Genomic DNA, 27137 nt, shown 5'->3' with positions numbered 1-27137 from the left:
CTTTCTTTTACGAGATTTGGTGCGGCCCCGGTGTCGACCATGAAATTTGTCTCTTGTAGTAGGCCGACCGCTTTCACAGCGATGGTGGGGGCATGAGAAAAGTCTGAGGAATTTAGGACTGCGACTCGGGCGTTTCGACCGCTGTCGCTTCGATAGGATTGACTGGACGCGAGCGAGGGTGGGGAGGCCCGTCTCGAGGAGCGTCCGCCCGCCTCGAGGGGCTGTTCTCGTTTCCCTGCCTCGCCTGAGAGTTATTATACTCTCGTTTTCGGCATTCTTCGATTTCGTGCCCGGAGTATTTACAATATCGACACCATTTTCCGGGCGAACTGTTGTAATTTCTAGAGGCGTTATTGTCGCCGGCTGCTCGAGCCCCTCTATTATATCGATAACTGTCGTTACGACTTGAGTCATGGGTATCGCGGCGGCGAAAATCGTATGTCTCGTTACGGCGCGGATCGTAGTACCGGGCGCTTTCCGGTCGCCAGTTGTCTCGTGGCGGGCTGCTCGGTTGCTTGCCCGGCGGATAATCGCGACTATACGGACGTACGGTGCTAGGTCGAGGGTGGGACGCCTTTCTGTACCGCGCTCCAGCCTACGTGAACTCTCATATCTTTGCATTTCTAATTCATCTCGTTTTGCAATTGTTTTAACAGCGGCAAATGCTTCGAAAGGACGGAGCTGTTTTTCGGGTTCGAGTTGCAAACGGAATCGTAATGGTAGCCCCGCGCAGAAAGATCTAGCTGTTAGCTCGTCGATTTCTGCAATGACCTGAGGACTCAGTATACCGTGAGCTCGACGCTCCGAATCGAGGATGGCTGCCCTAAGCTCTTTTACGCGACTAATATAATCTAAGATGTGTTCGTTGGCTTTAAGATAAACCGTACTGAGTTCTCCGCGATACTGGGCTATAGTATTAGCGGACCCGAACGCTCCGTTTAAAAGATCGATTAACTGAGTTACTGTATCGCAGGGTTCGTCTTCTACCGCGGAATATGCACGACCACGAAGTTTGTTTATTAACAATCTCGTTAGTGATTTTTCGTAATTTGACGGCACAATATCGCGGGCACGTCGGCATGCGCGCGCGAATTGTGAAAGAGGGACGTTGTAACCGTCAAAATGTGTTACACCCTCGGTCGCTTCGCGAAGAGATATCTTGGGCATGTGCGTTGCATGCGCGTCGGATGCGGGTTCGTTAAATGAGGAGTGCCGATCGTTGGAATCAAAAAATGGCTGTCCTGGAGGTAAGCTCGGACTGTGCGCTTCCGGACGTCTATTTTCGACCTCGTGCCTGAGTGAATTAATCTCGCGCATTATCTCATTCTTTAGCGCCGCGAACATATTTCTTACGTCGGATGCAAGAGTCGAATCTGCTTCTTTATTGCGTTCGAGTGCTCTACGTTCCTTTTCCAGTTGCATTCTCTCGCGGTCTATCGCGGCGGCTTCGTCTCTTAATCGTTTTTCATGTTTATCTTGTGCTAACCGTACTGCACCTAATTCTTCTTCGGTAAGGGCCGTTTTGGCCATGGTCTTCGCGGAGTTCCGGGTTTCCATTATCGGAGCGATCGATCCCACCGCTGTCACCAGAATTATGTTACGTCCCGACCGAGCGCGGTCGCCGTTGAGCGGAATACGCGCGTTTCGGCGAAACTGGCTGTTTCGAAGCCTAAGCTTCGGGGACTCCACAGCCCAGGAGCGGATCGCGTGGCCGGATTTACCAGCGGACGGGCCCGATTTTCCGCGACCGATGGCCTAGTGAGGGGAGTTTTATAACTTCAGAAGGGGTGCCGCGAGAGCGCGAGTATGGTGGCGTCAGAATCGTTCCAGGGGCCTGGATACGCGTTATGTGACATGCTTTGTTGGACGTTGCGACTTAGCTTTAGTATGGCGGTTGCTGTTGAAACTGTTGCCTTGGTAGCCGCTCTGGTCAGGTGATGATCGTCTTCGTCCTTCTCGGCTGTCCGGTCGTCCTCGGGCCTCGATCGTGATACTTCTGTTTAGGCACTACACTCGCGTCGCGGTGTTGCATGCATGGAAGCGGGGGAGGTTAAGCGTGGTAATTTAAGCAAAAAAGCATTTGTGAATAAACTACGCTTTTATTACTACGATATAAAGCACTACGATTACATTGAATTTAAGCTTACAGTAAAAATAACGATGGATTTAGAGTTAGACTTAGAATTAGAATTAGAATTGGAATTTGGATGTGTCTCGATTTAGGATTTGAGTTAGAGTTTGAATTCGAATTAGAATTGAGATTGGAATTGGAGTGATTCGTTTGGATTAGCGCGAACTAGTAGCTCAGGGGAACTCGGTCGCTACAATTGCGACACGGAACCGTCCTGGCTACACTAGCCCTGATCTCTACTCTCGAGTTCGAACTGCCCGGAGTCGCGGGCTGCATCCCTATTTATATGATTTTGAGACAAAGCTCTGAAAAAGCGCGGCAAGTCGGTGCTCTTAGTGGGGGTTGCTGCTGATGCAACCACCACTCAGATTTCTTAAAATGAGAAAACTCAAGTTCAAGTGCCGTGCGAGCGGACTTCTCCGCCGCGACCATCCGGCACTGAGAAATGTCAGGGAAATGTCAGTTCACGATTTTATGACTTTAACGGTCGTGCGACAGATTTCTCTGTCGCGGTGTCTTTCAAGTGCCGTGCGAGCGGACTTCTCCGCCGCGACCATCCGGCGCTGGAAAATGTTGGATTGAGATTTTATTACTTTTCGAGTGTCGTAGGCGCAGTTTCCTTCTAGCAACCTTCCGTCACTGGAAAATGTTAAATATGATTTTACGACTTACTGGCCGTGCGTGCAGATCGCTCTGCCGCGACTATCCGGCGCTGAGAAATGTTAAATTGAGATTTTATTACTTTTCGAGTGTCGTAGGCGCAGTTTTCTTCTAGCAACCTTCCGTCACTGGAAAATGTTAAATATGATTTTACGACTTACTGGCCGTGCGTGCAGATCGCTCTGCCGCGACTATCCGGCGCTGGAAAATGTTAAGAACAGGATGCGACCTGACAGTTAGATTTGTTAGCGAATGCCGGCTTGCCCGTCTGTTTTATACCGGTGTCGAAAAAATTTATACTCGCAACGTCGCGGACGTGACATATGATTTACAGCAGGTAACAGTAGGTCTCTTTGATAGCGCTAAATAACTAATACCGCCTTTGCATAAAATTAAATTTATCAACTAATTTTATAAGAATTTATTCCTTAGTATCATCTTAAACATTGAACGTTAATTGAAAAAAATTCCGTTAAATGAAAGACAAATAAAGGACAGAATGTTAAAATATAGAAAAAAAATTAAGTTTCAGGGAAATAAATAAATTTAAAAAACAGTTACTTGAAATAAAGAACTGTCCTCTGAAATAAAGAATGTTCATTGTAGTTACCGATGGGCCAATTTTGATCCGCGACAGCTTGAAATAATTTTCAGCAGGACGAGACGGAACGGCGACTGGAATTCTTCGTGCGAAGAGAGCGAAGCGCAAGCAAAAACGAGAAAAACGGACGCTTGCGTGCTATGCGAGCCGAATCCACAATTCCGGGGATCGACAACACTATAGGTGCAGAAAAATACGACACGATCGTCGCGCGAGCGATTGAACGCGATCCGCGTCTAAGCGCTTTTACACGATTTTATGTTACAAACAGAAATCGTCGCAATGCCTAGATCACGGTTGCAATTCGATCGACGCTCGAAATCTCGATGGCTTTGTGTGATGCAGCGGAAATGGCAAACTTTGGCTATCTTACTCCCGCCTCGGAATAACGTTTGACTTTGATGATGAGTCCTAATTAAAGAGCGTCGATCTTGCTCAGCAGCTCCCAACGAAATAACGGATTTTGGCGCAAACCGCGGAGGATTAGGCTTATGTTCCCAAACTTTCTATCGAAGAGGGGGGAAATCTTTTACGACAGATCGAATATTCGAGACTTGAAATATTTCTGAAAGAACAACATCTCTGTTAGACAAAAATACATTTACAGTTGGCTACAGATGCATAAATAAAATCAACAATTTCATAAAAGTACATAAAGACAAAATGGAGGGGGACTGCAATGTTTATAAGATTTTCTGTAATGACTGCGATGCCACATATATGGGGCAGACGAAGAGGCAACTGAGGACTAGAACAAAAGAGCATATTAATAATATAAAACTTGATCCTTCAAAACACTCAGTCATAACAAACCATAGAATATTTTTTGACCACTCCTTCAATTAGAAGGAAATAAAAATTCTTGACACCGAAGAAAATGACCAAAAGAGATTAATTTCCGAAATGATACATATAAAACAAACAAACGGACTAAACTCACAGAATAACACAGATCTCCTTCATGATTCTTATTTTTGTTTACTCGACTCGCTTAAATACAAAGATACGTTACTGACTCCTGCTTTAACGGTTCTGCTTCACTTGTGCTCCGTCTGTCTCAACAACAGGACCATCGACGATAGCGAACGTTTATACAATTACCGTCAAAGTACTTTTCCAAGTAAGTTGCTTTAATTTATCTACGGGAAAATTTTCGATTCATATAAAACAATAAACTCCATCGTCATATAGAAAACAAACGCGGCAAATACTACATTTGAAAAATAACTTGCATATGGAGCCGCGAGTGAGTTTTCATCATGTCGTGAGTTCCCATCATGCAAAGGGAGGAGAAAAAGTCAGTGCTACTGAAAGGATTCAACACTGGGCCAAACATACACAAACACACACATACACACACGCATACACAACATCGGATGCACGATTGCCCGTTCGCCATCTAAAGAATCACAGACGGTATACGATACACGATATGTTTTTTATAAAGAAAGAGAATTTAGGGAAAACTGTTATCTTCAGATAATTTAAACAAAATGAACTTTTAATTACTACATATATGTACTTTATAGGCTGATGAAGGCTAAGTAAAGCCGAAACGTCGTCCCTAATTATTTGTATTACTTAATTAATTATATTATTGTAATTCAAATTGTAATCAAAATTGCTTATTTAATTGTGCTCGTTAATTTGACCGTTCTAATATTATACTCTTTGTTTAAATATATTATATATTTCTATTATTTAATATAAATTCGATTATTTTGATTATGTCTCTCTCGAATATTATATACACTCATTAACTGTTATATTATTTGTTGATGCAAAAAGACAAATTATTATAATTTAATATCATCAATTTAATATACTAATTAATTTTATGCATGTTATATATATATATATCGCTGTATTTCTATTCATGAATTTTCATGTTTTTTATTCATGATTTTACTTGTGCATTATATAATTATTGTTTTGTAAACCTAAGAAACTTTTATTGATTTTTTTTATCAATATTACTATTAATTTCATTTTTTCTATCATGTTTTATATTTTCAATTTAATAATAATTTACATTAATTGCATTACTTATCGATAAAAGAAAATTTTCATTTAACTTGGACTGCAGACATACATAATTATAATGGATAGCCATATAACACACAGCATTCAAAAAGAATTCAGGTTTATATTACCAATACTGAGTTCATTTTGAAAGGCAAAAAGAATTCTTTCTTGACTTTTTCTTTTTTTTTCAGAAAAAGAATTCTTTTGGCATTTCAAAATGAACCCAGTATTGGTGATATAAACCTGAATTCTCTTTTTAACTTTTTGAATTCTCTGTGCTATTTGGGTATATAAGAAAATATAAGAATAGGGCTATATAAGAAAATAATTAGTGTCGTATTGAAGGTGAAACTGATTCTCTATCAAATATTGTTAATCACATTATGTCTAGAAAGACATGTTAGTTTTCATGATATAAAAATCATAAAAATTTCATGATATTTACATTAACAATCTATGATGGTGAATCACCTTCAGTACACCAAATATTTTCTTATATGTATCACTATATATCTGCAGTATAAGTTAAATAAAAATTTCCTTTTAACCTTCATGGTTTACATTTTAATTCCATTTTAAAAAGACTGAAATATAATTACTGTCTGTAAAAAAAGTAACAGAAAATGTATGTCGTTTTCATATATTATATGTTTTATTGATAGATTATGTTTATACTCTATGAAACAAAATTTTTAATTTACTAATAAGCAGGATTTGAAAAAATCTTGGTTTTTTTTTTAAAAAAACCTAACCCAGTAGGGTTTTTTCGGATTTTATTGGGTTTTTTGGGGTTTTATTGAATTTTTTCGAGTTTTATGAGTTCTTATTTTTTTATTAACTACTAATAATTAATAAAATTTGCTTCAATTGATAATTCTAATATGAATTCTAACATGATTCTGAATTTAATTTGATCGACTTATTAATTTATCGATTTAATTTATTTATCTAGTTATTTATTCATTTAATTTATTAATTAATCTAATAGATGTACATATATTTATATAAGGGACATTGTATGTCAGATCGAGTCTTTAGATCCAATTAATTTTTATTAAATTTATTTTTTTACTAAAAATTCTGCTATCTTGTATGTATGAGGTTTTAAAAAATTTGTTACGTATACTACAATTTTTAAATAAATTTGCTATAAAAAATAGAGTTTTTAATTAATTAATATTTGAAAAAAGATAAAAATTAAAGCAAAATTAAACAATTTTTAAAATTTTCTTAAAAAAGAGATAAAAAAGATTTTATCATGTAAAAAGTCTAAATCCCGAGTTTTATTAAGTTGGAGCCACCTCAGCAAATCCCCTAATAAGAGTAGGGAATACAGAGTACATCAGAGAGTTTTAAAATTTCGTTTACTGCATTTTAAAATTGTTAATTTTTTACTGTGACAAATATTATAGTAAATTTTTAGATTTTGCATGTCCGATGAATATTATAAAATGTGAATTGATTTATGAGTAAATAAATAATGTGTACTATTAATAAAATTGCATGTATTTGTGTATGTAAGCATATACATTTCACACTAAATGGTGAACTTTTGTGTATACACTCCATTTTTATGTACACAAAATTAATTGTCATTTCATACTTAATTGTAATATACTTGGAGCATGTATTGTATGTACAATTTTCTATTGCATAATGTATTCAAATGTTCCGTTTTCAATTCATTTCAATTATTTTGACAAAAAAGTGTAACTACACAGACGCGTAGTTTTAAACGTTGGCAATATTTTCATAAATATATTTTTAAACGTCAATAAACATTTCTTGAGGAAAAAAAGTTTTTTTCTTGTCCAAAATGTTGCATAAAATATTTAAAGTCTTTTTAATAATTTTTACAATACACACAAATATACATATCTATATTCCTTACATATTAAGAGCCACTAATATGACTTTCAAAATTTACTAAATTTTACAATATGTATAAATACACATATAAATCTACAATTTCTTACACTCTAAAAACTCTACTACAATTTAAATATAACTGCTTTCTATGCATGCAATGGTGATTTTGACTACACAGAATTTTACCCAAAAACTATTTCTCGACCGAACGCCTATATACGCACTGCACTGTTCAATTTGTTACAAAAGTTGTAATTATGACATCTTTTAAATCTTCTATCTTTAAAATTATTTGCTTGGCCCTGTTTATAGCAGCAGTAGGCAAAATTGAACGAGGCATGTCAAAAAAATATAAGCACTTTCTCAACCTTAATATGAAACAAAAGAGAAGACGATTAGACGCAAGAAAAAATTATCCAAACGTCTGTCAGTTCGCAAATAACGAATCGGGCAATATGTCGTCTGACAATGAATCGGTGCAAATTTCGGCATCGCATCGTGCTCCATCTACATCTACAGGTGACGCTCTCCGTAATGACGAATCGACTACTGACATTCATACTTTTGATACTTCTGATGGAAATGAAGATATTAATGATAGTGAAGGCACAACAGAAGAAGAAATGCAGGAGCAAGAAATAAACACTGACGAAACTAATGAAGAAGACGAAGAAAGCGAGAACAATGCAGATGACGAAGGAAGCGAGGACAATGCAGATGTTCATAGTAATGAAAATATGTCAAACTCTTCCGAAAATAATAATATGCATCAAAATCTGAATGACCTGAAGTTAAAAGCACTGAGACAATCATTTTTATTGACTAATTTAAACCATAAGCAAGGCAACATACTGCTGAACACATTGCGTGAGTTCCCATTTAATCTCACTTTTTTGCCGAAACACACGAGAACGTTACTTAAAACTCCTACTGATGTGGCCTCGCGGCTCGTTCAATATATCAATGGAGGAGAATATCTTTACTTGGGTTTCAAAAGTACCCTTATAAAAAAATTGAAAACCTTTCCCGAAAATACCTTGCCTGAAACAATACAAATTGATTTTAACACAGACGGCGCTCAAATTCATAAGAGTGGCACGAACCAATTTTGGTCTTTTCAATATCGGATTTATAATTGTATTGATAAAAGACCAATTGTAGCGGATGTCTTTAAAGGAACACAAAAACCATCAAATTGTTTTCAATTTTTTGAATATTTTGTTCAAGAACTCGTAGAAATTCGTGAAGAAAGTGGTATCCTCATAAACGATCGGTGGTATCCAATTCAAATTCGATGCTTTATTGCAGATGCACCAGCGAGAGCTTTTGCATTAAATCACTATGGGCATATATCATCTAACGCATGTTCGAAATGCAAAATTGAAGGACGTCGTTCTGCAGTGACGTCATTATTTCGGGAAACGACGATTTTTCCCGGGACTTGTCACCCGCTAAGAATGATGAAGAATATAGCGAAATGGTGGATGAAGATCATCACAAAGGGCCAAGTCCCTTAAATCAAGTATTAGGACTAGTAACGTAAGTTCCTTTTGAACTCTTTTATATATCGGGAATGTGAAGAAAGTGTTGGCCAGTCATGTTTATGGAAAATATAGACATGAAAAATTTACTAAAAGAAAGTTAGATGTTTTGGATTCAAGAATGACGGAACTTCAAATCTACTGCCCCACGGAATTTAATCGTCGTCCAAATAAAATCTCCATGTTTCATCAGTTTAAAGGCACAGAATTTAGGCAACTCTTGCTATATACAGCTCCAGCTGTCCTAGAAAATATTTTAGACAAAGATCATTACAAACATTTTCTTCTCTTACACTATGTACTGAGTCTCCTTAGTTTGGAAAATGTTTTGAAATGTACTTGTACTGCCAAGTATCATTACAGCACATGATCTACGTCATCATGTGCGAGGAACTGTATGGAGAACAGTTTCTCTCATATAATATCCATGGTCTTCTGCACGTAGTCGATGATGTTATGCGATTAGGCCCGTTATAGATTCGTATAGTGCGTTTTGTTATGAAAACAATATGCGTGAATTCAGGAAATTTATACGAAAACCGCACTTGCCTCTACAACAGTTTTACAGAAGAATTTATGAATTAAATGGTCTTGTTTTAATTCCCGTCGACAAGGGAATCCACATTCGTTTTTCAAAAATCCACACGGACCTCTCATTGAGCCTGCCTATCATTACCGGCAATATCGAAAAATGCAAGTTGGAAATATAACGTTCTCTACCGCTCTTCGTGATAGTTGTTGCATCATAAATAATGGAGAAATCTGCGTTATAGAGAATATAATGCATTCAGAAAGGAACACGCTGTTTATCGTTAGAAAATTTTGAATACAGATTCATCCATACAATGTTGGTATAACATCTGATGTGATAGGAGGATATCACTGTTCAAACTTGTCAACTGCATTTGAAACAATCAATTTAAGAGATGTTAAAGGCAAGATGTACAGGATGCCGAAGTGGAGCGGTAGAGAAGGTCAAGAAGAGCGCATTATTAGAAATGAATGGATCTGTGTGTCGCTCATTACACCCTTGATACAACCTGACTATTAAATAATTCATAAATTCAATATTAAATAAATTTTATAAAATAGTAACTAATAATAAACTTGTATACATACTATTTCTGTCAATAATTAAAACAAATATATACTGCAAGTATACATTTCAGTAAAATTCCACATAGTATGCAATTCAAAAATAATACATTTTAATATGTACAAACTTACACATAGATCATATAATGTCAATGAGAAATATCAGTAATTTTTCACTCATAGTAATCACTCAACCATTTCAAAATATTATACAAGCAGTGTAACTTACATTCCAACGCAAACTTTTTTATCCATTAAAGCAAACAAATATGGAGGATAGCAAGAAAAGAATGATAAAAAATAGATATTATAGAAAATCAAGTATAAGTGGACGAGTAATTAAAACGCCAAAGAATATAATGACTACATCTTCGGAAGAAGAACGTAGAAAGCAGAAAAAAAGAACAGCCAGCAATATTCAATGCAAACGGAGTTAAACAAACTTGGAGCACTTGTACAAAATATGTCAAAAAATGACACCTTTATTCCTTATACCGATGCAACTAACACAAGCAAATCAATTGATACAGCTTTAAATTCAACTATGAAAGATTCGTAAATAAATTTTAGTAGTATCACGATTATAATCTTCATTCGACAAAATTATATTAACCGTGTAAAAATCATTGCATGAATGTATAAAGCCAACCTGATTTATACTTTAATAACCACATTGTAATATCAATTTTAAATGCACAAAATTATTTGTGATCACAGTACATAATATTGTTCATAATTGTTATATTTCTTTCAGACAACAAAGAAATTTAAACGTTGTTCCCGAACCAATGAAGCACACAGGTGATTACAGTCGATCTATTGATAGTTTTATAAAGGAAATATCGGAAAATATGCATTCTATTCGTAATCACGCACTCGATGCAACAAACATGCAAGAGACTTGCACATACAATAATAATCAAATCATTGAAGATAAATTAATGTGAGTATATTCAAATTCATGTTCAAATATTTTAGAATTTTATAATTGTAGACCAGACCTGTTAACGTACGGAACTGACTGTGAGGGAAACATGTACACAAGTATTAGTATTATACAAATTATCTTGTTACGTCCAGAGTTGAAGTAGGATAGGTAAAACATGGAGGGAGAAAGGAGAGACGTAACAGCTTGAGAATGTGCCCACGAGGCACAGGCAGGGCCGCGTCGACAACCCAGAATATATGGGTCAATGGGTCCACAGCGGGGGGCCCAATGACAAACACTCAGGGTGTCTTGCGTCCCCCGGTCCTGTTTTGTGGCAGCAAATTTAATTGCTTTACCTCGGGATCGGACCTAGTGCTTGGCTTAATAGAGCAAGAGATTATGAGTGAGGTGGAGAAATTAATTAAACTCCTTATAATCGGTCATTGATTTATTGAAAGAAAATGTGAAAGATAATTATGTATATAAAAAAAAAGGATTAACTCTATGTTAAAGTAATTTATTACAGATTAGAGCTGTTAAGGAACATAATTTGATAATACAAAAAATCCGCAGACTCGCGATAGAAAGCTCGAGGTTAACAATACACATATATATATATACACATATATATATATATATATGTGTTTACATTTATAATATCCTATATTAGTGTAACGAACAGAGTATTCGGACGTGTGTATGTGTAATCGTGTCCATATTTCTCTGGAAATATTACTCGGTAATTTCGCTTACCGTAGCGAAATTGGGGCGAAAATGATTAAGGAACATTAATTTCGGGACTAGACAATAACTTGGGTACGTGTGGGGAAAAAAAACGGGAATAGCTCCGTCAGGAGAGAGGTGGGGAAGGTAGGCGCGAACGGTTTCCAAATCGAACTGGTCGGGCCCGACTGAAAATGCGCCAGGAGGGAGGGGATTGGAACACAAAGGGAGGACAGACAGGATGGCGTTTAAAGACTGGAGGGGGCCAGGAGCGAAAAACGAACGAGGTGGAAGTGGTGGAAGGTCGTCTAGATATTCCACGCTGGGGACAGGAGAAGGGGGAAGAGGCCCATCCTCGAGATCGTGGGATCCGAAGATCGGAGCCTCTAAGGGAGGTTCTTCCTCCTCCTCGAGATCGAGGAACCCGGGGCTCGGAGATCTTCGCAGAAATCCGTCCTCCCCGAAGTCCGGAACCTCGGGGTTTGGAGGTGGAGACAGGGAGATAGGAGAATCGGGGAAGATCCTATACGTGAGTTGACTCGAAATAGAGGCGGGGGAGTTTGCTTGTTCGGAGGGGTTGACGGTTCCTCTTCGTCGAGAGCGACTGGAGAGTAAGAGGGTTCAGCGAGTAAATTTATGTGTTCAGAGGGGGTCGACGGTTCCTCTTCGTCGAGAGCGACTGGTTCAGAGAAAGAATTGGTGGGCGTGTTACCGGAAGTTATTGAGATGTTGAATTGTTTGTTGTGTAATGTTCCTAATTTCAATAAGTTAGCGATAAACGGTGTTGCTTCAGAAGGGAGATTGAGCGACGCAGCAAGCTTTCTTGCTCTCCGGTTTCTGCGATTGCGACGGTGGCGGGCTCCGGCGCGAGACTTATTTTTGTGTATTTTGGGTGGAATATGGTTATTCACTAGAACGAAAATAACAAAATGTTTGACCCGCTTTTCTCTCTAATATACGAAAGAGAAAGAAGAGAAGAAAAAAAAGGAAATAAATAAATAAAAACAATAGAAAAAGAAAAAAAATAAATAAAAAGGGTTTTTAGCTGGAGAGAGGAGAGGGGAAGGTAGTTGAATTAGAAAATAATGTGAGTCTGAATCGAATCAGAGGATAGCGATTCGAATCCAGAAAGTCTAAATTTCTTTGAATCAAATCGAACCGAAACTCGATTTAATCCAGAATGGAAATCAAAATTGAATCAAATCAAACAGGGTTTGATTCAATCCAGAAGAATAAGGGTATAATTTCCTTTAAATCAAACGAGCCGGGACTCGATTTAATCCAGAATGGAAATCAAAATTGAATCGAATCAAACAGGGTTTGATTCAATCCAGAAGAATAAGGGTATAATTTCCTTTGAATCAAACGAGCCGGGACTCGATTTAATCCAGAATGGAAATCAAAATTGAATCGAATCAAACAGGGTTTGATTCAATCCAGAAGAATAAGGGTATAATTTCCTTTGAATCAAACGAGCCGAGACTCGATTTAATCCAGAATGGAAATCAAAATTGAATCGAATCAAACAGAGTTTGATTCAATCCAGAAAAATAAGAGTATAATTTCCTTTGAATCAAACGAGCTAAGACTCGATTTAATCCAGAATGGAAATCAAAATTTAATCGAACCAACAGAGTTTGATTCGATTTGGAGGGGAAATTGTAATGTGAATATGTATAAATCACCCGTAAGAGAGAAAAGCCCGTCAGGAAAAATAAACTTATAATTGAAACTTACTACTTGTTGGTTGAACTATTAGAGTTGTCAAATGTGGTACTCTCGGGCCGCAGACCTCCAAACTGGGACCGGACTCAGCGGGAGACGAACAATTCAGCCAAAAGGATAGCAGGTGCGATGGAGAATGGTTGGCAGATCCCAAATATGCCCGCTCTCACTATAGCACTTTCCAGTCAGCCAAAATTGCGAGTGCGATGGGGAACGGCCGCCAGATCCCGGATATGCCGGTTTTCGCTATAGCACCTTCCTGATCGAGATTTGTGCTCCGCACGAGCTTAGAGGCCGCGGATCCGAGAGTCGCAGAACTCGGGCATGCAAGATACCACGGAACTGCGATTCGGACTGTGAACTGTGTACTACGAACTACGAACTGGGTACTGCGCGCTCCGCTGGAAGACGCACCTATTTATACTATTTTTCATCTATGATTCCCTTTGTCCCTTCGAGGGCCGTGTACACCACTTTATTCATTAATACACCCACGTACAATATTTACTTTTACGACTTTTTTATATTCCTCGGTAATTGTTATCCGAGAAAGCGGCAGGTTTGACAATTGAACTCTCAGAAGCATTAAATGTCAAAAAATTCTTTGATTTGTTGCTATGCGGGTGTCGGGCATCAGAACTCAAAGGGATGCACACGTGCGTCTTCCAGATCCCTGATTTTACTATCTTGAGTGTTTCCGGTACCGAGCAACGGTGTCACCTCAGATCTCCTCAATTGATGAATTTATAACTACTTAATTCGCGACATCCGGTTATTGCCGTGAGAGTCACCGAATTCTTGGGATTGGGGTGAGATCACCGTCGCTCGCCCGTTAATTAGAATATCCGCTGGTTGCGAAGGAAAGAATCGTTACTCCGCAGGACGTAACACCCCCCGGCTTAGACAAATGTTGGGGATGTACAACATTTGCAAAGAGATTTGATTCCTTTCCTTCGACAACTATTAATTCTTATATCGAAGGGGGAAGATCTATATCTAAATGCGCTCAGGTGTGCGTTGTGAGTTATATAGAAATAGGAAAGAAAAGGGAGACCTCCAGATCCCCTTCCCTTTTTTTTTTTTTGTATTCCTGGTTATTTATTTGTTTAGTGTTATTTACTTAACTACCAGCGCCGCGTTTATAATATAAAAATTCTTATTTTTGGTAAGGTTTTACATAATTCCCTGATAGCTGCAAGGCATAAATATATATATTCTTATAAAAATATTTGCATAATATATAATAAAGGTTTCCCCTCCTTTTTTTTTAATAATAATAATATTTTTTATAAGGATTTTTTTTTTTTTTGCATTTCTTACATACTTATATATTTATCCCTTTATTCTTCTCTATATATGTGGGTGAAAACAGGAAGGACAAAGAATCTTTTCTATTTCCTTCGTGTTCCCAAACACTTATTTATTTATTAGCACTCGTTTAATTATCTAAACGTTTAAGGTACTTACACAAGGTTAGAGTTCTATATTATTTCAACGGAAGATATATATATAAATATGTGTTTTACAATTACACACTCTGTAAAGATAAATCAATAAAATTTTTTTTTTTTTTTTTTTTATTATTGTCGTTATTAATTTATATAATTTGTTGATAGAAATATATATATATATATATATATATATATATATATATATATATATATATATACCTTTCTCACATAATTTTCTTCTCCATTTTTTCACTTTTATTCTATCATATGAGTATAATTATATATATGTATATTTATATATACGTATCCGTATCCTACGTGTGAGTAATGACGGAAAGAAAAGGCAAATTTAAATCTCTTTTCTTTTCTTCGTGTGATATACCTATTGGTCTATCGAATACTTATTGGTCTATCGAATACTTATTGGTCTATCGCTAGCTGCTTAATTGTTTATTGTTAGTTAGCTTAGTATTTAAGATGCTTATACAGAATTAAGGTCCTTACGTTATTTTGAGTAGAATATATATATTAAAACGATTTTTTATATATATATATATATATATATATATATATAATCGTTTATGAATATGTATGTTTATAATTATGCATATATTCTTCTCTTTATTCCTAATTGTAAAGACATGGAAGAAAAGGTAAATTTTTATTATTTTTTTTTCATCTATGCTTCTGATTGCTTATTTGTCCCCTATTAATTACCTAAACTACCGAGGTTACGCTTGCGGTGCTAGGTGTTATGTTATCTTTGGTAAAATATACATTTATAGTTATCTTTGGCACAAGGTTTACCTATTTCTCTCTTTCTTTCCTGTACTGATATGTGGAACACTACTTGATCGCGGTTAACAGCAGGGGAGAATCATTCATCTGGTCTAACCGGGTCTATGATACCTTTGTTGACCAATAGAGGGGTACCCCCATCCCATTTTCAGGCCCACGATGTCTGCGTATTCGAATGTATTGAGGCACTCCTGGCATTCTTCAATATCCCTATATCTCAGCATTACCTGCAGACAGCAGGTGCACTTGTCCTGGTTGTGGAGAAAATCCATGTGGGCCAGGAGGTGTGCTGAAACAGCCGCGTATTTTCTTTGTTGGTCGAATGTCATTGCCAGGTAGCAACCTTCACATATTTTTTTATAACTGATAAATCGTTGATATATCGGGCGTCCTCTCAATGTAGTGACGCATCGGAGTTTTCCCATGAGTATGACAGTGCTCAGACAACGTGATGAAAATTTTTCTTCTTCTTCTCGTCCCTTTTTTCCCCAGCAGAAGTTGCGAATTGCAGACATCTTTTGCGTATACGTGTGCTGTAATCGATCAAGTAGTGAATAGATGTATACATATAAAAGGAACAAAGGAAGATTTTCCTCGTTTTACCTTATGCTCAAATACAAGTGACGATCAGTTCAGTAAATTTTGAGAAATTGTTATTCTTTTTTTATCCTAATGCAATCTTATTTTCCCTTAGTATTATACGTAACACTACGCTTGTGTAATCTTAAGTTTCCCTTGGGGGAACGGCTACAGGTATGCCGTGGCCGGCATTTAGGAGTGTTCTGTCGGCGTGGTCGAAACGTTCTAGGCAATCCTGACAAGATTTGGCCATTCTAATCATTACCATTATTTCGTGACATATAGCGCAATGGGTTTGGCGCACGGCGTTTACATGGACTAGATGGTGCCTAAATATACGAGTATATCTGAGTTTCACGACGGGTGTCAGAACTACGTAACATTTGCTGCAAATTTTTGAATAATCATCAAGTTGTTGAAATACTCTCAAATTTCCTAAGCTGGTAACACACCGGAGATCGCTCAGATATAGATAGTCTTCCCAGAACAACTCGGCCCAGTGGAGGCTGAAGGACTCCCGCATGTTACATGCTGTAATTGAAAATTCATCGATTGAGTTATATATTTAACTACTACTACATATATATATATATATATATATATATATATATATATACATATATATATATATATATATTTTTTTTTATTATTATTATTATTATTATTCGGGGATAAGGTATTCGATGAATTTCCTTAATTGGGAGGTTCTTCCCCCTCCTTGAGTACTTAGTTCTGTACTCTTGTGCTATCTTTGACATAGTTGATGGACATTAATTTTTTGCTACTGTTCCTGATGGTATAAAGAAATATGTAGTTGCTTATAATGTTAACGCGGTATTAAAAATTTGTAGATGTCTCGCCCTCTCGATGGTTGCTGGAGTTCTCTCGATGATTGTTGTAGTCCTCAGGTGTGATTGCGATGGCTATTCCTCATCCTTGGTCTAAGCGTTTTTTAAAGGCACGTTGATATCCCGTAGTACATCCCTTACAGCTACTTGTTGGTCTGATATTTATCATCCTTCCTTTGCAAATTGTGCATTTGTCTCTGTGTTCTACTGATTTCCTATGGACCAAGTTGTGCGGGAATAGCGGTGTATATTTTGATTTTTGATCAGCCGCCATATTCTGATAACAGGTCGCTGCAGAACAGTTGTAGGTTGTCGAGGCTCATATAGATTGGTCGTCCTTCTAACAGGGTGATGCATCGAAGTTCCTCTCTCAGGTATTGATTATTTCGTGAATCGTGGCTTACGGTCTGGCTCCACGTGGTGATCCATGGATCCTCGCGACTCATTGGTACTTCGACCGCTGGGACGGATCGAATATCGTCGCAATGTTCACCATGTCCTAGCAATATCATTATTTCTTTTATTTTGATTTCACCTTTGTTTTCACTCCTTAATCGTAATTCAACAAGGGCTACTTCATCCCTTAGGGTTCCTAATATATTGATCCATCCTTCTTGCTTTTCGATTATTGCTTTGATTGCCCTTTTTGCTCTTGGTGACCATGGTCCTCCCGAGGTTGATTTTAGGTAAGCCAGTCCGCAAGGTACTCCTTGTCATGGTAGGGTTTGAATCTATTTTCTAACGTGTAGATTTCTGTGGGTCGTCTTCGGACGATGCGTCCCCAATCTAACAGGGCTACAGTTACTTTATCATTTTCTTCGATTCCATCTGTAATGATTCCTCTTTTCCATTTTTGTCCTTCTCGTGTAACTACTGGTTCTCCGCTTATTGCGTAATCAATTATAGGTTGTAACAATTGTGCCTTTCGGCTCGCCTTTTTATTTAAATCCCTTTGCATTTTCTTAAAATCCTTCCGCATGTCCTTCAGATGTATTCAGAATCGAGTGGGTGAGTCTACTTTTACCACTTCGACCGCTTGTGGGTTCTCAGTCAGCAGTCTTGGGTTAGTGCGTTCGATTTGCATATAAGAGAATGGTTGCAGACTTTTTAGCCTTAAGAATGCACATATTAATTGCGAGATATGTATATACGTGTATATATTTTTATTATGTGAGTAAATATTGGTGAGTATTTTATAAGATAGTTGCTTGATTATTATTAGATTATTGGTTTTCTACCTAACCAACTTTATTATTACTACATCTATGCTTTAGATCGAGGGGTATACGTTTTCCAAAATATTCTCGGTGTCCCGAGCATGCCCTAATTTTAAAAGAATGTCTTTGACGTCGAGCATTTCGCTCCCACAGTCGTTTCTTGTTTCTAGTTTTACAAGCGCTGCTTCTTCTTCCACATCGCCCATGATGCTGATCCAACCTTCTCTTTGTTCAACTAGGAACTTTAAGAGCTCTCTGGCTCGTCGGGGCCATATCCTTTTTATTGGACAGGGCCCTACGTGAGCTATTGCTCAAGGAATTGCCCGCCATTCAAAGTCGCGAAATCTGTCCTCAAGCTGGCAAATGTCGCAGAAGAGCCGTTCGACGACGCGAGCCCAATCCCTGAGAAGAATAGTGGCTGTCCCATCTTCGTGGGTGTCAAGGATAATTCCGCGCTGCCATCTGTGCCTATCATGGACAGCAACAATTTCGTCCGGTTTAATATCTTCGGGTGGGTAGTGCAAAAATCGGCTTCGCCGTGCCATTCTGCGTTGGAGTTCCTCTAGTAGCTCTTCGAAGTCGTCAGCAGAGTTTTGCAGATGTACCCAGATTAGAGTGGGCGCGTCTGCTTTTATTATTTTCACTCTTAATGGGCTCCTTGTCAGAAGTCTTATGTTCGTGTGGCCAATATCCATAGTCATCTATAACAATAGAATGGGAACTGGGAAGTAAAGGATTGGTTTAGTTTTTTAATTCAAGGGGGTAGGTAGTGGCTTCCCGCGGGGGAAGCAAGGGATAGGTATGTCTTTCTTGCGTAGGATCGTCTTGTAGTTCAGAAAGTTTTACTTCTTGTAGTTCGGACTCAGCAGGAGCTGAGGGCGATGATTTTTTTAATTTGCATTTTTCCTTTCCTAAATGTAGCAGGAGTTGGGTGATAGAATCCCATATTGCTCCCACTAAATATACTGACCATCCGTACACGGTATGTAAGGCGTACCCGTGTACAAAGGTATCTATTATTAGTTTAACGACTCTTGCCGAAATATAGATTCCAATTATGCCGGCGCTGACATTTCCAAAAATTAAGAATCGATTCCAAAAATTTTCCCATGCTGTCGCGGCTATTTTTTGTATGGAGACTTCGTCCAAGAGGTTAGAAATAGATCCCCCATTTATAGAGCTTGATTGGCCCATCATTCCTCGAGCCACCGTATTGAGTAACGCGGGTCGTTCCGCAGGAAACATTATGTGATCTCGAAGTGTTTCGAGGTCATTATCTGTATATATTCCGCTCGTGGCGAGTGAGCCGGGACTAATATACTTCCATGTCGATTTGGTCATGGGTTTCATAATTATTGGAGGAAGTGATTCGACTGGTCTAGGTGTAAACTTATACCATGAATCTTCGAGAAGGTACATGGCAAGTGCAAGTGAGTTGCACGTAACTTCTGTTCCTTGGCGTAACAAAATGTGAGTTTGCGGAGTTAAAAACAGGCTTTCATTATTTCGTAATACCGGCAGTTGATCGTAACATTTCTCAATACGAGCGATCTTTACTTCAACGGGTACGCATTTCACTATGTGTATCACTTCTCCAGCTAGCAGGGCCATATATCCTGGCCCTTGCATTATGTGATAAGCGAAAGCGTCTGGGGCGAGAGTGGCGAGAGCCAATGCATTCTTTAATACTTTCTGTTCGAGAATACATTGTTGCTGGAGAACATCTCGATATAACTGGTTTACTTGGGTGCGCACATGTTTTTCTACGTACAAAAATTTAGAGTTTATATAGGTAAAAATATCGAGGTTTTGTGGGCGGTATTGTTTACCAAATATCGAATTTCCGAAGGTTGTTTCGTAAATCAATAGTTTCGGATGTTCGGTTCTTATGAGTGTATACCCACAATGTGTGTACTTTCCCCTCATTGTCAATGCGAAAATTGTTTCGTGAGATTTTACTGTGTAGACTACCTGGGATTCCTTCCCGGTATCATCTATTAACACGTCTGCGAATCCGTCATAGAGGGATGCGTAATTAGAGAGTGCACATTGATCCGCAGGAAGCGGGTCCCAGAATGTGTTTCCTCCTTCTAAATCTATACAATGAGTAGCCTTGAAATCGCAAGTCACTCCTGAACGGAGCATTAAGCGATTAGAGTTTAGTTGGACTGTTGCTTCGTAATCTTGAAGTGTGATTTTAACAGTGGCGAGCACGATCACGTTAGGCCAACTCCCGAAAGTATCGGAATAACTACCTCCGTGGCACCCTCCTTCATCTATGTGTCCTGCTAAAATCAACGGCCGGGAGATTGATTGATTAGCCTTTAATTCGGATATAACAGTGTTTCCATGTCGATAGACTCCGATCTATTGCATTCGCATACAGGATTCACGAGATGTTTCCTCTATGTACGAATATTTGCCATTAAGTACATCGCTGGTATGGGAAAACATTCCGCATGTTTTCACTATTCTATCGATCTCGACCTTGCATTGCCTGACTCTTACGGTTTTAAATTCATTAATCTGTATGAGTTGTATGTAGGTTTTGGTTTGATTCACGCGTTGAGGGGGTATATCGCATTCTTCGGTATTGAGTAGAGACATTGTAGTTATATTAGCCATTGGTGATCCACAATCGTAGCCTATTATTCCATTCGTTTTGCGCGTCCATGCTATTATCAACATTATAGCAATAAGCCGGGAATCCATCTGAAATTTGGATTATTGTTGTTACTATTTATTTAAATTGTTAGAGGCAGGTTTTATATAGGAAATTCTCAATCGGTTTGGATGCACAATTCGGCTATTTTCCTTTATTTTAATTTTTACATTATTTTTGTTCAGTATTTCTAAGACTTCATGTGGCCCAGTGTAATGATCCCCAAATTTACCGGGTTTAGGCCCTTTTAATAAGAACACTTGATCCCCAGGCCTAAATGTTTGCGGATTGATTTTTTTATCATAATGTTTTTTGGATTTAATTTTTGCCTCAACTACATTTTCTCGGGCATTAGTTTGGATAGCATGGAGCTGAGTGGCTAAGTTTATTAAGTAATCGTCATAGCTTGTTAGTTTATCCTCAGGCCCGAATAATTCGCCTGAGGGAATTCTTGCTATTTTACCAAAGACTAACTCATATGGTGTATGCTTGGTGGCTTCATGGACACCAGTATTATAATTGAACATTGCCAATCCGATCCATCGATCCCATTCTTTTTGATTATTGGCATACTGCTTCAAATATTCACCTAACGCGTGATGTGATCTTTCTAGAGATCCGTTGGATTGCGGGTGAAAGGCAGTTGTCCGAAACTTACGAATTCTGAACAGTTTTGCGATCTTTTTCATTAGTTCGCTAATAAAATTTCTTCCTTGATCTGTTAGTATCGCCTTAGGTGCTCCCAACACACAAATAAATCTATCAACAAAGGCTTCTGCGATTGTTTCAGATGTTTGATCTGGAAGGGGTATTCCCATGCAAAACTTAGTTAATTGATCTTGCAATGTTAAAATGTATTCACTTCCTCTTTTAGTTTTTGGCAAAGGTCCTACAATATCCATAGCTACTTTATCGAAAGAGGAACCAGGCGTGTCAGTAATTATCATGGGTTGTTTAGTTTTGACTCGTACCAACTTTTTTAATTGACATTGTAAGCATTGTTGTATGTATTGTTGGATATCGGACTTCAAATTTTCCCAATAATAATGGTGTTTTATTCTATTATACGTTTTCGTAACTCCACGGTGTCCGCCTGTGGGTGAGCAATGTATCTCTCCGATTATAATTGGCCGAATATCTTTGGGGGGATATTTAATTAACCCATTATATATTATTAATTTTGAAGTTGAGTTTATAAAGGTTGATTGTAGTAAAGGCTTAATGCTACTCCATGGGACGTTGTTCACAAAGTCTGATTTTGCGATGCTTACTGTTTCCAGTTTTAAATTTTCAATAATATTGCGTAGGTCTCTGATGACTGTTGTGATTTGAATTAAAGTCATAGTTGGTCCTTCACGCTGTCTCTCGCTAATAGGCAAAGCTATATGATAATGTTTCTTATATTTTACTGCCTTAGCTTCACCCAGGATTAGAGCTCCTAAATTTGGCATTTCATTTCGCTCAAATAATTTTTGCGAGCCCGAATCTAGTGGGCTTTCATCAATGTTGACAAAATATGCAATATTATCTTTTCGTAAAAATAATAATTCGCGAGAATCGATTATGTTAGCCTTAATTATTCGATGTTCAATAATAATGGGTTTTGATTTATGTTTCTTTCTCCTTGCTTCCTCCTCTCTTCCTTCTTCTTGGCTCTCCTCTTCGTCATTCCCGTCGTTGTTACCTTTGTCCGGTGGATCGTTTCTTTCTTCTATTTGCTCTATTTCATCTATATGTTCATGCGAATCTTGAAGTGATATTTTTTGTTGGATATTTTTATTTTTGGTCCCGTTTCGAGTTTGCATTCCAGTAGAGCGAGGTGGTTCATGTATTAATACCTCCTCTGTGGTTTGTAATTGCTGCGATTCATTTTGTTCCTTGCACATGGAAGGTGTCAGATCGGAGTTTTCTTCAGGTAAATTCTCGTCGGGTATTAGGTCTTCAATTTCCTCATTGTCCGAAAGGTAAAGTTTGAAATCGTCATCTTCTTCTCCTTCTTCATCTTCGGACTCTTCTAATATTTTAGAAATGATTTTCGCATCTTCTGGATCATCGGGGTTAAAAATTTTTCTCCGAGTGATAACATTGCAGTCGACTTCTTCCATATTTACGGGGTTTCGAGACAAGGCATCCGCGTTTACGTTGGTTTTTCCTGCTTTATATACAACGTCGTATTCGTATTCCGATAACTTTAATCTCCAGCGAAGTATCCTCATATTTGCATCTTGAGCATTTTTAAACCAAAGCAGAGGTTTATGATCGGTTACTAATGTAAATTTTCGTCCGTATAAATAAGGTCGGAAATGTTTTACACAATATACAATAGCTAAAGCTTCCTTTTCGTAAGTGTCATATTTAATTTCGTTATCTGTTAGGGTTCTCGAAGCGTACGCTATCGGTCGGTCTTTATTCACTTCACCTTGAGATAAGATACCTCCTACTGCTATACCGGATGCGTCGGTAGTTAAAATAAATGGTTTGGAGAAGTCGGGATATTGAAGCACCGGTTCTTTGCATAAATTCTCTTTTAATGTTTCGAAAGAGTTTTCTTGATCCGATGTCCATTCGAAGCGGACATCGTTCTTTAAGAGATTTGTTAAAGGCTTGGCCAATTTTGAAAAATTTGGTATGAATCGCCTATAATACCCTGCCAATCCTAGAAATTGTTTGATATTTTTCGGTGTCTTGGGTCTGGGAAATCGTCGGACGGCTTCTAATTTCTTGGGATCGGGCCTAATCCCATCTCGGCTTATTATACGCCCTAGATAAGTTACCTGTGTTTTTAAAAATTCGCATTTATCGGGTTGCAATTTTAAGTTAGCCTTTCGGAGTCGATCCATCAACAGATTGTATTTTCTTTCGTGTTCCTCTAATGAGGTAGCGTAAATAACAATGTCGTCCATATAAACAAACAATTCTTTGTAATCCAGATAATACTAAATCCATGAGGCGTTGAAAGGTGGCTGGAGCGTTTTTTAAACCGAAGGGCATTCGTTCAAATTCGTAGTGACCAAAAGGTGTCGTAAATGCAGTTTTGTGACTATCAACCGGATCCATTTTATCTGGTGAAATCCGGAGGCTAAATCGCACACTGAAAAGTATTGTGCTCCACCTAACTGGTCAATGATATCAACAATGTTGGGTAATGTGTAAGCGTCGCCAAAGGTTTTTTCATTCAAAGTTCGGAAATCTAAAACCATTCTCCAACGCTTATTTCCCTTTGAGTCTTCCTTCTTGGGTACTATCCATATGGGTGTGTTGTAAGGTGACTGAGATAATTTTACTATGCCTCCTTCTAATAATTCTTGGACCTATCTGTTTATTTCTTCTTTATGGATTTGTGGGAACCGATACTGCCTAGTATTAATGGGTCGATCATCTGTTGTCGGTATCTGATGTTGCAACACATGAGTTGCCGTTAAATTTTCTCCGGGAATGTGAAATCTATCTTGACTATAAGATATAAGATTCGTTACGCTATTTCTTTCTTGCGTATTTAAGTGCTCTAATCGCAATAATTCTATAATTTCTGCGAGTCTGGTTTGTTCATTTGTTTTGGAGATTTTTAAGCATTCGTGAGATATTTCCTATTGCATCTTTTGCTTCTCTGTGCTTGTTGAAATTTGTTTATCCTCGGATTTTCCAATTATTTGTTGAAATGAAGCCATATTTTCCGAGGATGATTCGGTTTCTTCAGAACAGCATAAACTATTTAATTCTTTTGCTGGTTTCTTGATGATAGAACGAGAGAGGTCATCACTTCCTATAAGCATTTCCCTTTTTAGAACATTTATTTTTTCAGGGAGAATAAAAGAGCTCTTTTCTTCTGGCTCTCTGGAATAGAAACCGCATCGCTCGAGGTTTGGTAACTTCCCTTTTCACGATCGGCAGGAGTGGGGAACATTGGGGGAGGGGTTTGGAAATTTTCCCCTCTAATAAATTTAAGATCCTTGGACAATTCAAGGGAGGTTTGGTAACTTCCCTCCTCATGAATTTTTGGATCGAAAGGTATTTTGGAAGAGGTTTGGAAACTTCCCTCTCCATAATTTCGAGAATTAGAATTCTCACTTAATGTTTTGTTCTCCCTTTGAATCTTATGTTCATTTTTCCTTTTAATTTTTGTCTCGTTTTTAGATTGATTATCTTTATTTTTTATTTCTTTATTTTTATTTTTACCATGCTCTCTCGTTTTTATTTTTGAGATTTCACTTTTATCATCAATCAATTTTATATCTCCGTAATGCGTATTATTTCTTCTTCCGTCATTAGTTTTCTCTTCTGCTTCTCCTTTATTAATTTCATCCTTTAAGTCGACAGTTTTTTCTGGTTTGTTCTCATCTTCTAACTTATAATCGTCGAATATATCATTCAAGGGTTTAAGATGCAATGTAGGTACCTGAACGTCTACCTCTTCGTCCAAAGTACTTATAATGCTAAGGTATGCTTTGCCGTCGATATTTTCTGCTATGGTCTCTCTCGAATAAATTCCGTGAGCGATTTTTTGTTTAGGGATATACCCGATTTTTACTTCAGGGTTTCCTATTCTTACATAAAACAGTGACTCAGACCGGGGAGCTGCGGTAATAATTTCTGGAGAAAAGAAAGGAACATTAGTGCCTGATACATTTAAATAGCCTTTAGCATAGTCTATTTTTGAAAAGGTTTGTTTAAAGAAATCGTTGCCTAAAATACCGGACTGTGATATCGGAAAACTACTTGACACAATGTGGAATGTTATCTCCTTCCCAAAAAGGGGCAGAATAATTTCTCCGATAGTATAAACAGGATACTCATTTATTCCGCTTAATTTCAAAATATTGTTATAATTGATAATTTTATTTTCGGGTACAAAGCGTTCTTTAATTATATTGGGTCCACTGCCTGTGTCTAATAAAAAGGTAGTTTGCGGAATTGACTCACAAAGTTTTACCTGAATGGTAGGTACACGACTATGCTTGTCGAGATTTATAGTTACTTGACGGGCGGTAAATGCATGGTTACTCACTTGGTCTCTTGGGCTCCCGGAGGGTGTGAGATCCTTCCGGACCCCTGCTGCACACCCGACGTCGAGGGCCCGCTCGCATTTCCCGAACCGTTAGCTTTCCTTCGATTATTACTTGCAATTCGCAGTTCGCAATTCTCAAGAAGATGCCCCTGCTCTTTGCAATAACGGCACGTTACTGTATCTTTAGGCGCCACATTTGCCCTTGAATTAGATCGACAATCTCTCGCGGTATGCCCAAAATTATTGCAATTTTGACAGGTGGGCCTAGGCTTATTTTCCGTGTTACGTTGTTCATTCTGCTTTTTCCAACAGTTATTAGCCATATGCCCTAGTCTATCGCACCATTGACAAATTACCGAGGGCTTATTTTGACTACTAGTCCTATTAGTTCGACAGGATTTAGCATTATGACCGGGTTTGGAACACAGCTGGCAAATAATATTAGTTTGTTGTATTAATTTGACGGATTGTCGATTCTGAGGATCGCGGAATCGACATTTGTCAGCAGAATGTCCGCGTTTTTTGCAAATTTGGCAGATTAAAATTTCTGTTCCTAAATTAATTTTATCAAGGTTCTGAACAGTTTGAGTCAACTTCCTACACTTAGAAGCAGAATGTTCTTCTTTGTAGCAGATTTGACAGGTCTCACGTGATTGATTGATAATTGATAGTTGCCCTGGGGTGTTATTTTTACCCTGTCGTAGTTCGGTTATAGAACGCAATTCTCTTTCTATTCGTAACGCGTCGGATACTGTCTCGTGAACACTTAAATTTCTCGCGATTCTTTGTTCAATTTCGGGTTTTAATCCTCTAATAAAGCATTTGCTCATATCCCTCTCTAATGACGCTTTAATATTTTGATCGGGGGGAGCATTTCCCCAAGACTTATACGCTTCCAATATCTGTTTGCCCAATAATTTCACTCTATTCGCGTAAGTAACTACATCTTCTTCATTTTTTTTGATATATGCAACCTAATTCTCCTTACAACTGGTATAAAGTTTCATATGGGCCGTAAACTTGTTTCAAAAACGCGGTTAATTGAGCAATGCTATCAAAATTTTGGTCTTGAATCGTCCGACGAGCTTCGCCTACAATTCGCGTTCTTATAATACGCGCGAATTGAGATTCGGCCTCGCCGGGTAACATAGATTTTGCTTCTTCGCATCCTTCAATAAAATATGATAGCGGGATGTTTTGCCCATCGAAAAACGGGACGGCTTCTACAGCGTATTTTAAAGTATTTAAAGTTAGAGGATGTGTCATTTTTTTACGCTTT

The 27137-nt window shown here is 37.9% G+C and overlaps 1 protein-coding gene across 5 annotated transcripts in view; it reads left to right on the top strand.

The window, feature by feature from the left end:
* LOC113004403 overlaps window positions 1-27137 on the top strand; it is a 45914-nt gene that overhangs the window by 13389 nt on the left and 5388 nt on the right. Inside the window, exons 1-3 of one of the 5 annotated variants that reach the window (XM_011170599.3) lie at window positions 6261-8153; window positions 8595-8825; window positions 10677-10809. In XM_011170599.3, the coding sequence (XP_011168901.3) occupies window positions 7544-8153; window positions 8595-8803 (819 nt within the window). In that variant the 5' untranslated portion in view covers window positions 6261-7543 and the 3' untranslated portion in view covers window positions 8804-8825; window positions 10677-10809. Of the gene's footprint in view, window positions 1-6260; window positions 8826-10676; window positions 10866-27137 lie in introns of those variants that run through there. The other 4 variants (XM_039456307.1, XM_039456306.1, XM_039456308.1 and 1 more) reach the window with 4 other exon arrangements.

The sequence above is a fragment of the Solenopsis invicta genome, chromosome 12, assembly GCF_016802725.1.
Source record: "Solenopsis invicta isolate M01_SB chromosome 12, UNIL_Sinv_3.0, whole genome shotgun sequence".
Taxonomy (NCBI): Eukaryota; Metazoa; Arthropoda; class Insecta; order Hymenoptera; family Formicidae; genus Solenopsis; species Solenopsis invicta.
The sequence above is the reverse complement of the archived record's forward strand: the minus strand, read 5'-3'. Positions and strand labels throughout refer to the sequence as shown.